The following is a 17,251-nucleotide window of genomic DNA, read 5'->3' on the forward strand; positions in this document are numbered from 1 at the left end:
AAAACACAAGAAGAGCATAATCATCAAAAAGCTGAGTGCTGTGAACTATGTTGCTACCACAACAGACTGCTGGTCTGCCAGACAACGTAGCTACTTAGGTGTCACCTGTCACTGGATAGACAACACCTCACTGGAGAGGCACTCCGCTGCATTGGCTTGTAGACCTGTCAAAGGCTCGCACACATTTGATGTCCGTGCTGCTGCATTAGAGGAAATACATTCTGAGTACCACATCAGGGAAAAAGTGACCAGGGCGACAACAGACAGTGGCTCAAACTTCCTGAAGGCCTTTCGATTATATGGTGAGGAGAAAAAGGAGGAAGCCATCAATGTACAAGAGGAGAGTGACTCCACCCTTGATGATGCAACAGAAGATCAGAGTGAGTCAGAGGTGGAGTGTCAAGATGTGTCTGCTATTCTGGATGACAACACAGGCCTTGAGTACCAACTTCCAAGGCACCAAAAGTGTGCATGCCATCTCCTCAATCTTATATCCACAGTTGATGCCACTGCTGCAGGAGGAGCTGCAAACGAAACCTACAAGAGGCTGTCTCGGTCTGCTTTTGCAAAATGTCATGCTCTTTGGAATAAAACCAGCAGGTCAACCATGGCTCATGAAACAGTGGAACATGAATGCAAGCTGCTGTTTCTCCGACCCAATCAGACACGCTGGAGCTCCCTGTTCCTCGCTGTAGAAAGGATTGTGCGCATTCACCGAGAGCAAGGAGAACAAGCAATTCACAATGTCTGCACAGCATTAAAGATAAAGATGTAAGTTGACAAAATTTATATTTTGTTTTAAAAGAATAATAAAAATAAATAAGCCTTGCTGATTAATGGGTGAATCCACTTGTCTCAAGTAACTAAGTTTTCTTTGCATGGTGGTGTGACAATTGTGGATGACTTGAATGAAATAATTTAACTAATTTATTTTATTTTTATTTATTTGTGTATTTAACATGTACAATGCATAATAAAGACATTGTACCAGAAATAGCTATAAGTAATTTTTTTATTGTTACATCTTTTATAGGTTCAATCCAGCTGAAATTGGGTTTTTGGTCGAGTATGCTGCTGTGATGAAGCCTGTTGCCATGGTCCTTAATATCCTCCAAGGGGAATCATCTGTGCATATGGGCCTCCTGCTGCCAACACCTTACCAGTTGCGGGACAAGCTGAAGAGGTTGGAGTCAACTTGCAAAATGTGTACACCTCTTGTTCACGCCCTGTAGCAAGGGATCCAGAAACGTTTTGGAGACGTCATGAAAGAGCCTGAGCTGATTGCAGCAGCAATACTCCTACCAAGATTCAGAACATCCTGGACCACAGAGGAGAACATCTTAAATGCTGGTAAATATACTTGTTTATCAATTCAAATATGAACCAGTAGACATTGACCTATATAACTCTGTATAATATTACTGTAATTTAGGATTATAGTGTGTCAGTGACAAACCACAGGATGGCAATATAGTTAGAAGCTCAGGTAGCTTTTAATGTCAAACATCAGCAGCTTGACAGCCTATACAGTAGAAGGGTAAGAATAATGTGCAGACTTAATTCGTTTGAAAAACGATTTATCTTGCCCTAAAACCCACAGGCCTTGACTACATCAGAAATCACCTCAACACCGACTTGGATGATGTCACCAGCGCAAACAGCGGCCTCTCTGATGAAGACGACTTCTTTGCATCCATGGAGTTGGGAAAATCACAAGTAGGAGAGCTGGAGAGGTACCTTTCATGTCTGTCCCCTGCAGGTATGGATCTACTCCACACCTTTCCTCGCATCAAGAAGCTGTCACTCAAAGTCAACACAGGTCTTCCTGCATCTGCAGCCTGTGAGAGACTTTTCAGTCATGCAGGACTCCTGTTCACTGCTAAACGATCACAGCTTCACAGCAAGAACCTTGAGAGCCAGCTACTGTTGAAGCTTAATAGTGACATCACTGAGCGATTCTTTGGTGAAATAGTTTGTTTCTGCATGTTTTGACACACACACACAAACTCCCAGTGGGGCCTTCAATATAAAAGGGTTTTCATGTTACTGTGCCAAAGAGTTCCTGGAGTGTTGACTGAAGTCAACCAGTCAAAGGGCCAGTGTCAGCCTAAAGGTTAGAATATTGCCAAATCTGTTGTCTGTCTGTGGGAGTCTAGATGGGGGAAGCTGCTCCTCTCTCAGCTGCTTTTGAGCAAAGCGTTTAATCCCCTTAACTGTGTAATGGTTGTGCTAGAGAGCACAGAGCTATTAATGTATAACTCCATTGTAAAGACACATCATACATGCTTTATGCTGCTTATCTTGGGGGGGTGGGGACAAGTGTGACTTTTTTTTTGCTGACTTGGAGCTGGAAGTAAACATAATGCCCCATCTACAACTACATAATTCTCCTCTGATGCCTTTTAGAGAACATGCATTCAGCTTAATTTGTGTTCTGGGATACTAGGCCTGCAATATTGTTTTATTTGGCCATCTATCATGGACTGGTGCTTTTTCAGTTGATGTGTATTGCTGCTCTTTTCCTCTGCTCAGTGAGATGTGCAGTGTGGCCTAATCACAGATCAGAGTATTAATTTCTAGGCACACAGAAAAAGGGCTGTTGCTTGCCATGCAATACAAAGGTACTGAGTAGGTCTAATCAACACCTATTGATTATTTTATGTTGACCACTTCCTTCTGGTGTGCAGTTTTCTGTTCAGCATGCCTGGTATGAAATGTTTGTGTGTTTCCTTCTGTTGTTCTGTCACTGTGGAGACACACATATACACAGTTTATGAGAGTTTATGGGCTGCCTCATTCTAGTTCTGCCTGGTAAAAAAAAGTATAAAGGTTTGGAAATGTGTGTTACTGGTGCTTATTTATTTATTTATTTATTTATTATTATTATTTTATTTGATAAGTACTTGAATTTACCTGAATTATTTTAATTTAAGCTATTTTGTAATTCATTTAAATTTATTTTATTGTTAAATGAACTATAATTTGCCTAAAGATGATTCTTTTGTATTTTTGTCTGTCTGATTGTTGCCTTGTGTTAAAAAATAAACTCAAGTAACTCAACAGTTACTCAGTACTTGAGTAGTTTTTTCACCAAGTACTTTTTTACTCTTACTCAAGTAATTATTTGAATGACTACTTTTTACTTTTATTTGAGTCATATTTGTTATATCTAGCCTAGTTGTAGAAGAACGGACATCTGCACAGTTTCACATTGTACATCACTCTGTCGTTTAATGACATGTGCCACACATTCTGACAACCCATTCATCCGTAAAGCAGCACACTGTCGTAAACCATAACAACGTACAGTACGACGTACAGCACGTCGTACCATACATAACATTTCCCCCCCTTTCCAAAACCAGGGACTGGTACCATATATAAAATGTCCATAGGGCAAGAACCTAGAGTGATACCTGTAAGAAATAAACATTAACCCTTAAACGGATGGACTCTCCAAACTAGCCAGTTCAGTCCATTAACCTGGAGGTTGACTAAGACACCTAACGGAGCCTAAGAATGAAAAGAGGTTAAGTAGTCCCCCAGATAAGCAGGGCGTGTTCGTGCCCGCATAGGCCTTTCTTCAACCGCCACCGCTTGTGGATCTGGCCCTTGGGGAGCACACACAGGCTGGGGCTCGGGTGGTAGTGGTGGAGGAGGTCCATCCGGTGGCGTCTCTGGCCTGCATGTCTGTTTTGTGTGCCTTCGTGTTCCTCGAGGGGCAGGGACTTTTCTGAGGCGGCTGGCGTGCCAGCGTGATCCATTGCTCATCATGAATGTGGCGGGCCCCAGTTGTCGACTGACCTGCAAGGGGTCCGACCAGAATGAGGGCATTTTGTTGCACTGCTGAGGCCGTCGGGCTTGGACCCAGTCTGACACTTGGATGATCGACTTCTTCGAGCTAGTAGCAGGGGCAGAATGACACACTCACTTTCGCAAAGTGATTGTATTTTGAACAGTTCTTGCATATTTTCCCACGGGCTGGGCAGTTTGAAGCCCTTGAATTGTGAGAGCTAGCCCCACAGTTGCCACAGCTACTTCTGTTGGTTTGTCTGTGTGCCTGCTGCACGGGCATGCCGGTGTCTGTGTCCATGCAGCTATCGACGTGGGAGGGCGTGCGCAGCGCGTGATCGTTGTAGTGCGCCTGCTCGGGCTGAAGCTGCTGTGTGAGAATGGCTGGGGGATGAGTGTATGCTGCAGAGCTGTCTGTTAGCATTGAAGAGCATTCCAACGCCGCTTCAACCTGGAGTGCTATTTTAATAGCTCCATCTAGTTGTAAATTATCGGATTCCAAAAGCAGTTTCTCCCTTGTCTTTTCACATAACGTCCCCTCTATCAACTGATCCCTGATGATCTCGTCCTGAAGTGTCCCGTAGTTACAAGAGCTAGCCAAATCCCTCAGATTAGCCACATAGCTTTGAATGGACTCACCCGGCCGTTGGTGTCTCTTCCGTAGCCGGTAGCGTCGCTCTTTCCCGGCAAAGTGGTTCCGTAGGAGGCTGACTGCAGCAGTGAATGTAGAAGCCGATCCAAGCGCTCTGAAAATCCTCTGTCCCTCTGTACCAAGGCAGTGACGGAGCAGTGCTGTCCTCCGCTTGTCAGAGATTGTAGAAAAGTCCATAGCTTCGAGATAAGTCTTAAAACTTTCAAGCCAGTTATTCCACGGGACTGGAGGTTCGCCAGGCACGGCAAGGAATGGTGCTGGCGGTGGTAAACTGAATTCAGCCATCTTCGTCGCCAATGTTATATCTAGCCTAGCTGTAGAAGAACGGACATCTGCACAGTTTCACATTGTACATCACTCTGTCGTTTAATGACATGTGCCACACATTCTGACAACCCATTCATCCGTAAAGCAGCACACTGTCGTAAACCATAACAACGTACAGTACGACGTACAGCACGTCGTACCATACATAACAATATTATTCTGAAGTAACAGTACTTTTACTTGAGTACAATTTTTGGCTACTCTACCCACCTCTGTATGTATATAAGCCAAGCTTACCTCCCGCCAGAGAGACACATCCTCAACCTCTGACTCTGAATGTATTCAACCGTGCTGAATACAGCAACGCATGCGAGGAGCCTTCCTGATTTGGCCATGCGACTTTGACTATTGTAGATAATACATTTGGATTGATGCCTTTTATTTCAACGCCTCAGGCAAGTAAAACGTGCAATACGTAGCTTTTAGACAGGTTAGTTAACAACATACATGGTGAGAAATGTAGACGTGCGCGTATATAATAATAATATGCCATTTAGCAGACGCTTTTATCCAAAGCGACTTACAGTCATGTGCGCATACATGTTTACGTATGTGTGGTCCCAGGGATGGAACCCACTACCCTGGCGTTACAAGCGCCATGCTCTACCAATTGAGCTACAGAGGACCACGTATAAATAGATCAATTGTGTCTTTTTGATGGAAATATTGAGGTGGGATTTTGGAGATCAGGTCATAATTTACGCGCGCTCTCTGCAAATAAGGCGGGCCAGCTGGATGTCCTAGGGCACGATATGCACCCTCTTTGCGTGGATGGCACACAGTTTGGTGTCCTCGAACAGACCGACCAGGTAAGCCTTGCTGGCCTCCTGCAGGGCCATCACGGCGGAGCTCTGGAAGCACAGGTCGGTCTTGAAGAACAGGGCGATTTTTCTCCCCAGGCGCTGGAAGGGCACATTGCGGATGAGCAGCTCAGTGGAGCTTTGGTAACGACGGATCTCTCTGAGACACGGTGCCGGGCCTGTAACGGGGAGGCTCTCCTGCGCGCAGCCTTGGCGGCGAGCTGCATCCTGTAGGCTTTGCCACGGGTGGATTTGCGAGCGGTTTGCTTGGTTCTGGCCATGGCGCTAGCTTCCTTCTTAGACAGTCGGAGTATAGCCTCGAAATGCCCATGTGAAATGTATAAAGTCGGCAGTGGCATCTGCTGATTGGACACCATCTCCCCACCACCCCGATTGGCCCGTTGCGGAGGCCTCCTCTGTCGGCTATCGGAAGGGATGCTTTGCTTCTTTTTTTTTTTGACCGCGCACCCAAAACAGTACACTGCGTGCCCAAAACAATACACTGCGCGCCCAATAAACACACTGTACGCCAAAAAACAATACACTTTGCGTGCGCCCGCAATAATACACTGCGCGCCCAAAACAATAGAACACTGCCGGCATTTACACGCAATAATAGTCGCCAAAGTCAAGAGTGAAATCTTGTGTTATAATTTAATGCTAGCCTGCTATGGCAAACGAGGCCAATAGTACACTGCGCGGATGCAACTGCACACTGCACGCAGGCAAAAGCACAATGTGCGCGCAACAGTACACTGCCGGCCCTTTATGCGCAATAATAGTCGCTGAAGTCAAGAGTGAAATCTTATGTTCTAATCTAATGCCAGCCTGCTATGGCAAACGATGCCAATAGTCCACTGCGCGCAGGCATTAGGACACTGCCGCACAATAATATTCGCCAAAGTCAAGAGTGAAATCTTTTGTTCTAATCACCACATGTTCAATAATGGCATTTCCCCCCTTTATTCAAATTACAACCTCTCACTTTCAGTTATTTGAAATTAAATAATCTCTCAAATTTCACTATATCTAAAACAAGCCATAGAAAGTTGGTTGCAATTTCAATTAAATCATCCAGAAACGACAGAACAAACTCAAATACACTAATAGGAGAAAATATATATTTATTGATATTGTATGTTGTATAGCCTTACTTGTTGGTATCTCAGACGACCAGAACCTTAATAATAATCACCATACTTACTTCACATAGCACGGACATATAGTAGACTACTGAGACTCACTCTTATGGAATGGGTATGGGGACTGCACATGCCGGGACCCAGACCCTACTGTTGTCGATCACACATATTAATGTCGTGTTCAGGGTGCTATCAGAGTTATCGGAAATACCTAGTTCCGACTGGGAAGTTTCACTTGAATGACCCTCCAAGTAGGAATTACAAGTGAGAAATAGTGAAAATGTTGTTGCCAATCTTATTGGTTTAAGAATTGTTCCGACTTCAAAACCACTTGAACACAATCATGTGGGAGTTACAACTTCCCATTTTCCACGAGTATGTGAAGTTGGCATAATACAGCATTCAAGTGCTAGTCGGTACTAGGAAACGGACATTTCTGACTTGCTAACTGGTTGAACGCGTTACAATAGCCTAAGTATATAATATGATTGACATAACCACAATAGAAAGGCCTTGGAAGTGCCATAAGTGAAAGCCGACATATTTCATTATTTTTACATTAACCTCTTTAACATGTATTAAATGAATTATGAAGAAAATTGTGTAATTTAGACTCTACGAAATATGAAATGCATTATGAAGAAAATCGTGTACTGTTGCCTACATGGAAAAGGGGCCTTTCTGACCAAAAGTGCACCGGTATCCCAAAGTATTAATCGAAATCAAGCATAGAAAACAGCGTTAGCATTAATAAAACAATTTTTCCCACGAATTAAGTTGCACGTAAATGTGTGTATTTTCTCACAAATGATGTTCAGAAAATCTCAAACAGTACATAGGCATACAACTACAGTGTTTGAAACATTATTAAATAAAGACAACATTTCTGTATATTCATAACGTTTAATTAGCCATAATAAAGAAAATAAAGAAAAATAGGCTATCCGTTTATGGTTGTTGTGTGTAGCCTACTGGTTAAATTGGTGTCTTTTCGCACGAATTAAGTAGCACATAAATTAGTGTCTTTTCACACAGAAACGCACGAAATCTGCTGAAATACATTATGCTACCTGTGGTTTTCTCGAGCACGGTTATATGTCAGACATTTAAACGGCGACGGATAGCGGAAAGCAAACCCCGTATTGAGTCAATACTGTCATCGATTGGTAAACATAATCCTTAACGTAAATATCCCAGGTTAGTACACAACGATTTTCCTTACATGTTGTGCTAGGTCCTGCAGGACATCACCCCCTTCATCTTGCTGGAAAAAAAATAACACACAAACACAGACATTTTTCAATGTTGGGAACAAATTTTACATGAACATTTAAATCAAGATGGATTAAGCAAAATGTATGTATGATAAGTATGAAGGTTCGTATATACGGGTCCACTGAAATACCACGCAGGGCACTCCGAGAACTAATCCATTGTTCTGAGTTCTTCTTCAAATACTCTGACAGAGATAGTTCCCACTCTCTGCTGGCCAATCAGAGTAGAGACTGAGCGTGGTTTAGACTTACTCAGCCAATCCGTTGGCGCACAGGCTGGTCCCAGCCTCTTGGCGCTCCACCGTTGCACACTGTTGCCAGGCATAAGTTTTTATCATAACAACCTGTGCAGTCAGCACCCAAAAGACACCACTGTACTGTAAGTACCTACGTTCAAGGACGGTTCACAGACAACGGTTCACAGACAACAAAGAGGCAGTGTTCGTATCTGTAAGAAATACAAGTCTTATCTGTCCTACCCCCTAACGTTCCTTACATGAATCACAGCTTGTTATGTGAAACAATTTATATCAGTATAGTACAAACCTTCTATGCTTATCATTAATGCATTCCTTCTAAGCTATTCATCACATACAGATCCAATTATGAGAAAATAGAACCCCACAAATACCATATTCAAAAACAAAAGAAGCTGCTATTAGAATTCTATTTAATTTCCCTACTAACATAAGTATGTTCAATGTATGAAACAAATATTGATAAAGAACAGTTCTCCCATAGCTAGCTTTGATTTTACATCCAGGTGCAAATATTTTTGGTCACAGTACATTTCAGCAATAGTATTTAAGTAGCATTTCGCTTTTTCTCGACTGAAAATGAATATTTTTGTGCTTGAGATTAAATATCATTGGGTTTTTACTCATTCCACACAACAGATTTGTCCTGTATATACCTGTTGTATTCACCATATCAAGAGACATATCATGAGATAAATCCAGGTAGCTAGCTAGATAAGAACAAGTTGTTTCACCTGTCCTGTGTGATATTAGTCAGGTATCAGTAGAGTTGCTTCTGTGGTCTCTCTCACTAATACCCAAGAACAGTAAGAACCTGGGGACCCTGTAGTACAAATTGCAGTGTCAATGGTCACGTCCCAAAATGGCACCCCACCCAATTCCCTATATAGTGCACTACTTTTGACCAGGGGCCCATAGCAAGGCTCCATTCCCGGCCAAGAGGAGCTTAGACCTGCCCTCGCTGATCCCTGCACCTGTCCTGCGTAGGATGGGCCCACAGCACAGGGCCAAAGAATGTCTGGTCAAGCTACAGGCGCAGACCAACAAAGCACCACTTCAGGACAGATTACAACTTCAACAGGAGACCCTTTGATTGGGCTACTTTGAAAACATCATCGATATCAAGATCACCCATCAAGCACAAAAAATATATTTAGAAATATCAACAGTTTTATTGGCTGTGTGTGTGTGTGTGTGTGTGTGTGTGTGTGTGTGTGTGTGTGTGTGTGTGTGTGTGTGTGTGTGCAGATGCATCACGCATCCCAAATATATGAGGGGGCACAAAATACGTGAGGATGGCTGAGGGGTGGTCAGACCAGTATCCCTTCTTTCTTTTCTCTCCAAAACTATTGAGCGTGCCGTCTTTAGCCAACTCTCTTGCTATCTCTCTCAGAATGACCTTCTTGATCCAAACCAGTCAGGTTTCAAGACTGGTCATTCAACGGAGACTGCTCTTCTCTGTGTCACGGAGGCTCTCCGCACTGCTAAAGCTAACTCTCTCTCCTCTGCTCTTGTCCTTCTAGACCTGTCTGCTGCCTTTGATACTGTGAACCATCAGATCCTCCTCTCCACCCTCTCCGAGCTGGGCATCTCCGGCGTGGCTCACTCTTGGATTGCGTCCTACCTGACCGGTCGCTCCTACCAAGTGGCGTGGCGAGAAGCTGTCTCCGCACCACGTGCTCTCACCACTGGTGTCCCCCAGGGCTCAGTTCTAGGCCCTCTCCTATTCTCGCTATACACCAAGTCACTTGGCTCTGTCATATCCTCACATGGCCTCTCCTATCATTGCTACGCAGACGACACACAACTAATCTTCTCCTTTCCCCCTTCTGATAACCAGGTGGCGAATCGCATCTCTGCATGTCTGGCAGACATATCAGTATGGATGACGGATCACCACCTCAAGCTGAACCTTGGCAAGACGGAGCTGCTCTTCCTCCCGGGGAAGGACTGCCCGTTCCATGATCTCGCCATCACGGTTGACAACTCCGTTGTGTCCTCCTCCCAGAGTGCGAAGAGCCTTGGCGTGACCCTGGACAACACCCTGTCGTTCTCCGCTAACATCAAGGCGGTGACCCGATCCTGTAGGATCATGCTCTACAACATTCGGAGAGTACGACCCTGCCTTACACAGGAAGCGGCACAGGTCCTAATCCAGGCACTTGTCATCTCCCGTCTGGATTACTGCAACTCGCTGTTGGCTGGGCTCCATGCCTGTGCCATTAAACCCCTACAACTCATCCAGAATGCCGCAGCCAGTCTGGTGTTCAACCTTCCCAAGTTCTCTCACGTCACCCCGCTCCTCCGCACACTACACTGTCTTCCAGTTGAAGCTCGCATCTGCTACAAGACCATGGTGCTTGCCTACGGAGCTGTGAGGGGAACGGCACCTCCGTACCTTCAGGCTCTGATCAGTCCCTACACCCAAACGAGGGCATTGCGTTCATCCACCTCTGGCCTGCTTTCTCAAACTAGACACTCTAATGTATTTGTCCTCTTGCTCAGTTGTGCACCGAGGCCTCCCACTCCTCTTTATATTCTGGTTAGAGCCAGTATGCGCTGTTCTGTGAAGGGAGTAGTACACAGCGAAGAAAATGAGATCTTCAGTTTCTTGGCAATTTCTCACATGGAATAGCCTTCATTTCTCAGAAAAACAATGGACTTACGAGTTTCATAAGAAAGTTATTTGTTTCTGGCCATTTTGAGCCTGTAATCGAACCCACAATTGCTGATGCTCCAGATACTCAACTAGTCTCAAGAAGGCCAGTTTTATTGCTTCTTTAATCAGCACAACAGTTTTCAGCTGTGCTAACATAATTGCAAAAGGGTTTTCTAATGATCAATTAGCCTTTTAAAATGATCAACTTGGATTAGCAAACACAACGTGCCATTGGAACACAGGACTGATGGTGGATGATAATGGACCTCTGTACGCCTATGTAGAAACATGAAAAATCAGCCGTTCCCAGCTACAATAGCCATGTACAACATAACAATGTCTACACTGTATTTCTGATCAATTTGATGTTATTTTAATGGACAAAAAAATGCTTTTCTTTCGAAAACAAGGACATTTCTAAGTGACCCCAAACGTTTGAACGGTAGTGTATATACAGTCCCAGTCAAAAGTTTGGACACACCTACTCATTCAAGGGTTTTTCTTTATTTTTACTATTTTCTAAACATCAAAACATCAAAACATCTAAACATCAAAACGATGAAATAACACATATAGAATCATGTAGTAGCAAAAAAGTGTTAAACAAATCAAAATATATTTTATATTTGAGATTCTTCAAAGTAGCCACCCTTTGCCTTGATGACAGTTTTGCACACTCTTGGCATTCTCTCAACCAGCTTCATGAGGTAGTCACCTGGAATGCATTTCAATTAACAGGTGTGCCTTGTTAAAAATTAATTTGTGGAATTTCTTTCCTTCTTAATGAGCCAATCAGTTGTGTTGTGACAAGGTAGGGGTAGTATACAGAAGTAAGCCCTATTTGGTAAAAGACCAAGTCCATATTATGGAAAGAACAGCTCAAATAAGCAAAGAGAAACGACAGTCCATCATTACTTTAAGACATGAAGGTCAGTCAATACAGAACATTTCATGAACTTTTAATGTTTCTTTAAGTGCAGTCGCAAAAACCATCAAGCGCTATGATGAACTGGCTATCATGAGGACCGCCACAGGAAAGGAAGACCCAGAGTTACCTCTGCTGAAGAGCATTAGAGTTAACTGAACGTCAGATTGCAGCCCAATATAAATGCTTCACAGAGCTCAAGTAACAGACACATCTCAACATCAACTCTTCAGAGGAGACTGTGTGAATCAGACCTTCATGGTTGAATTGCTGCAAAGGACACCAATAAGAAGAAAGACTTGCTTGGGCCAAGAAACACGAGCAATGGACATTAGACTGGTGGAAATCTGTCCTTTGGTCTGATGAGTCAAAATTTGAGATTTTTGGTTCCAACCGCCTTGTCTTTGAGAGACGCAGAGTAGGTGAACGGATGATCTCTGCATGTGTGGTTCCCACCGTGAAGCATGGAGGAGGAGGTGTGATGGTGTGGGGGTGCTTTGCTGGTGACACTTTCAGTGATTTATTTAGAATTCAAGGCACACTTAACCAGCATGGCTACCACAGCATTCTGCAGCGATACGCCATCCCATCTGATTTGCGCTTAGTGGGACTATCAATTGTTTTTCAACAGGACAATGACCCAAAACACACCTCCAGGTTGTGTAAGGGCTATTTGACCAAAGAGAGTTATGGGGTGCTGCATCAGATGACCTGACCTCCATAATCACACGACCTCAACCCAATTGAGATGGTTTGGGATGAGTTGGACCTCAGAGTGAAGGAAAAGCAGCCAACAAGTGCTCTGCACATGTGGGAACTCCTTCAAGACTGTTGGAAAAGCATTCCAAGTGAAGCTGGTTGAGAGAATGCCGAGAGTGTGCAAAGCTGTCATCAAGGCAAAGGGTGGCTACTTTGAAGAATCTCAAATATAAAATATATTTTCATTTGTTTAACACTTTTTTGGTTACTACATGATGTGTTATTTAATAGTTTTGAAATCTTCACTATTATTCTACATAGTAGAAAATAGTAAAAATAAAGAAAAACCCTTGAATGAGTAGGTGTGTCCAGACTTCTACAATTTATCTTCTTAAAATTGATTTGAAATCCAAATTTAACCCTAACCACACTGCTAACCTTATGCCTAACCTTAAATTAAGACCTAAAAGCACATTTTTGTAGCCAATGTTGACTCCCCCTCAGGAGACTGAAAATATTTGGCATGGGTCCCCAGATCCTCAAAAAGTTATACAGCTGCACCATCGAGAGCATCCTGACCGGTTGCATCACCACCAGGTATGGCAACTGCATCCAACCGTAAGGCGCTACAGAGGGTAGTAAGTACATCACTGGGGCCAAGCTACACTGCTGCTACTCGCTGTTTATTATCTATGCATAGTCACTTTACCCCTACCTACATGTACAAATTACCTCGACTAACCTGTACACCTGCACACCTGCACATTGACTCGGTACTGGTACCCCCTGCATAGCCTCTGTATTGTTATTTTATTGTGTTACTTTTTATTTAATTTTTTACTTTAGTTTATTTAGTAAACATTTTCTTAACTCTATTTCTTGAACTGCATTGTTGGTTAAGGGCTTGTAAGTAAGCATTTCACGGTAAGGTCTACACCTGTTGTATTCGGCGCATGTGACAAATACAATTTAATTTGATTTGTGGCTGTGGAATCTGACTTTGTGGCTGTATTATCTAGTGGAAACCAGACTGTTGGGGCGGGCAGCCGGCGGGTTTGTTTACATTGCTCATCACGCGCCATGCGATTCTTGGCTACGTGATGACGTTGGCTGAAAGAAATCCTGTGGAACTCGGAAGAGGGGTGACTGTTGTATTCTAAATCAAGAGATCAAAATGAAATCAAAGGTGAGACAACTCTATTTTTCATGCATGTACGACACCTAGATATTTACGTATGGACAGTCATTCTTGAAAACCTAGGAATTCACCATGATCGTAAGAACTTGATGTATTCAGTGCATTCTACTTGGGTTAGCACCATAGCCCAGCTAGCCAGCTTCTGCAACAATATTTTTTTAGCGTCTTGTGAATCACACGGGAAATGGAAATGTTTACACTTGCCCGCAGTGTTCTGAATACAAATCTGCACATAACAGATTGCAGATTGCAGATGTTGAAATCAAAACCTATATGGCTTACCTACGTTTTTTCTTCATTGTGAGTATTCAATTGCATTTGGTTGGTGACACCTTCTATCATTGAGTATCATTAGCTAGGTTTCCATCCGATTGGCGACAGATTTTCATGCGAATATTCTAAAATCCGCATAAAGAAAATATTAGCATTTTCCTTCAAGTGGAGTATTTCCACCAAACTGACTTGTTGTTGAGAAAAATCAGTGCGTGATGACGTAGTGCACACAACATTTAATTTTTATTACATTTTCATGTACAGAATACAAATCTAAATGTGTTTCCATTGCATTTTCAACTCTATGGATAGATTTGTCACAAAAACTGTTGCCTTAAATAGCGTGCCTACTCTGGTCTTGGCACATGCGCTCTAGCCAACAGCTCGCAGATATAGTGCGGGTAGGCTAGTCTACATGATGAGATTATTATAGATAAGAATATTTGTTTTTGTCAAACAGCAGTCAAGCATGATCATCATGTCACCAGAATAAGACCCTCGATATTTATTGGAAAGGACCATCAAGCTCATAGCGTGCACTTTCAGCACCCTGTGAAGTTCATCATAATTTACTTAATCTGTAACCTAATAAACTGCATGGTTTCTCGAGTTGTAGTGGGAGGACCACACACTATATCATCGCGTGACTCCAAGTTTGCTTCAATATGATGGTTATTATATCAGTATTTGCGCATGAAGGCGTTTCCACCGCCATTTCTCGCATAATACATTTTACCGACACAAAAAGATCCCACCGTGTGGAATGAACAAATTATCTGTAGGCATTTATAAAATTGTACCGAAACTTCCTGTTTCCGTCACAGCTCTCGTGATTCATTTTTTTTATACAGTATGACCTTGCTCACATGAAAACTGTGGATAGAAAGTGGTTAGTGAGTACCCTCCACTTATGTAACATTTATGGCCATCTTTAGCAAGTTCTAGCTACTAATATTTGTCTACCTTCTTTTAAACTGGCATGGATAGTTAATCACAAATATTGTGTTTTTATCACATCTCCTAGCTAAGTGGGAGTGAAAGTGGATTTTTCTGTTTTGTCAGTGATGAAAGGCAAATCACAGAAACTGTGCTCGCAAAGTTAAAACATGAGTGCAATGCAAAGTACTAGGCCCATGTACAGCAATACCTCTATATTCTAGATCTAGAACCCACATATTTAACTTCAACATAATGAATGACTTGTTGATGTTCTACATGTTCTAGATCTAGAACCCTGGCTGCCATGGAGTCCGAGGGAAACGTGCTCCGCGTGGACTTCCCAAACTTCTCCGGATCCCTGCTGCAGAAGCTCAACCAGCAACGGCAGAGGGGCCAGCTCTGTGACATCATCGTGGTCATCCAGGGCCACCAGTACCGTGCTCACCGGGCCGTCCTGGCCGCCAGTTCGCCCTACTTCTGCGACCAGGTGCTCCTCAAAAACAGTGCCCGCTGTGTTTTACCCGACGTCATGAACCCGTGCGTGTTCGAGCGCCTCCTCCTCTCTTGCTACACAGGCACCCTCCACCTACCGGCCGGTGAAGTGGTAGCCTTCCTCACTGCAGCAAGCTTCCTCCAGATGTGGCACGTGGTGGACAAGTGCACTGAGCTGTTAGAGGTGGTAGGAAGCGGCGCTAGCACATTAGCGCACAAGTCTTCTGGTGGGCTTGGGGACAGGCCTTCCCCTGGGGACAGCAGCTACCACAGCCCTGGGGATGGCTCCATGGGCCTGGAGGCCGGCGGAGGAGCAGTGGAGGGCTTTGCCAAGATCGAGATGGATCAGCTCCTGATGAACAGCTTCTCCCCACCCGCTCTGGAGAACAACAGCACCCAGCCCGGCGGCAGCTGCTCTCCACCGGTCGACCACGATGGCTCAGTTAGCGAGACCGCCAGCCAGGGTGGGGATGACGAGGAGGGTGGTGAGGGGGACTACCAGTACTCCAGACCAGCCTACGTCCCTCCCAGCATCATGGGCCACAGGAAATGGGTCCATGTGAAGTCGGAGAGGCGTGAGGATTGCGGGGGTAGCGGGGCTCTGTTTAGCGGGGACCCCGCGGTCACTGACCCCGAGCAGCTGAACCTTAGCCACTCTCAGGCCTCGGCCAGCAGGAGCTCCCTGGACAACAGCATCGACGAGAAGCCGGCTGTTCAGCTGGAGGAGCGCGTGGAGGAGGAGCCGCTGGACTTCTATGGTACCTCCATGGAGGGCTTCTCCACCGACAAGGGCGACGGGACCCCGCTTGGGCTGAAGGATGACCTGCTAGGAGGGGCAACCGGGGGTGAAGAGAGCGGCGGTGGCTTGGAAGGAAACCCCAGTGGCATCCAGGAAGAGACCTCCCACTCAGGCTTTGCCTCAGTGGTCTACAAGTTGTACCCCTGCCAGTGTGGCAAGAGCTTCACCCACAAGAGCCAACGGGACCGGCACCTGAGCATGCACCTGGGCTTGCGGCCATATGGCTGCGCCGTGTGCGGTAAGAGCTTCAAGATGAAGCACCACCTGGTGGGCCACATGAAGATTCACACGGGCGTAAAGCCCTACGAGTGCAACCTGTGCGCCAAGCGCTTCATGTGGCGGGACAGCTTCAACAGACACACGTCCTCCTGCACCAGGGCCCACCAGGCCCGACCCGCCGTCAACGAGCAGGCTGCCCAGATCTGCTGACCCCAGATCAGATTTCCAACTACTGTTCACCTCGTCATCTCCCACTGTCACGTATCAGTTTCACTGAGCAGGCTGCCCAGATGTGTTGATCCTGGATCAGATTAACACACAGCTGCTTGGATGACCACCGTTCAATCAGCTTAGGTGGATATATGGTTAATCCACCCCTTTTGATTTGAACAAAACCTTCCATACATATTTGCCCATTGTAGAAGTGCTCAGAAAGTGCATTATTTGACCTGAATGCCAAAACATTAAAGAGATAAAGGTGCTCAAAGTTGACACATTTTTCATACCCCACCATACCATGAGACATCCATGTCTTCATCACTGGAAAAGATAAACGGTGGAGATTTATATAATTTTAAAAGCTTACAAACAGGGTTGTCAAACTATTTTATAATTTCTGGAGATTCTTTTTTTTCATATTCACACATGTTGAAGCTTATACCATATTTTACATCCTTTAAGGTTTTTCTGTTGTGCCTGCCATTGGTTGAGACACAACATGCTCTTGAATACAGGGTGGGTATCATGTTTTGGCTAGTAAATGTACTAAAATAGGAATAACTTTAACATTTCAACCGGTACCAC

At 44.4% G+C, this 17,251-nt stretch overlaps 1 protein-coding gene across 1 annotated transcript; it reads left to right on the forward strand.

Moving 5' to 3' along the window:
- Positions 1 to 13,676: 13,676 nt before the first annotated feature.
- LOC311099780 (zinc finger and BTB domain-containing protein 43-like) lies at positions 13,677 to 16,841 on the forward strand. The gene is made up of 2 exons (XM_084140526.1): positions 13,677 to 13,713; positions 15,223 to 16,841. Exon 2 carries the CDS (start codon positions 15,242 to 15,244, stop codon positions 16,655 to 16,657), a length of 1,416 nt encoding a protein of 471 aa, XP_083996652.1. The 5' UTR covers positions 13,677 to 13,713; positions 15,223 to 15,241; the 3' UTR covers positions 16,658 to 16,841.
- Positions 16,842 to 17,251: the final 410 nt, after the last annotated feature.

Source organism: Coregonus lavaretus, assembly GCF_964263955.1.
Source record: "Coregonus lavaretus genome assembly, chromosome: 24".
In the NCBI taxonomy this organism is placed as follows: Eukaryota; Metazoa; Chordata; class Actinopteri; order Salmoniformes; family Salmonidae; genus Coregonus; species Coregonus lavaretus.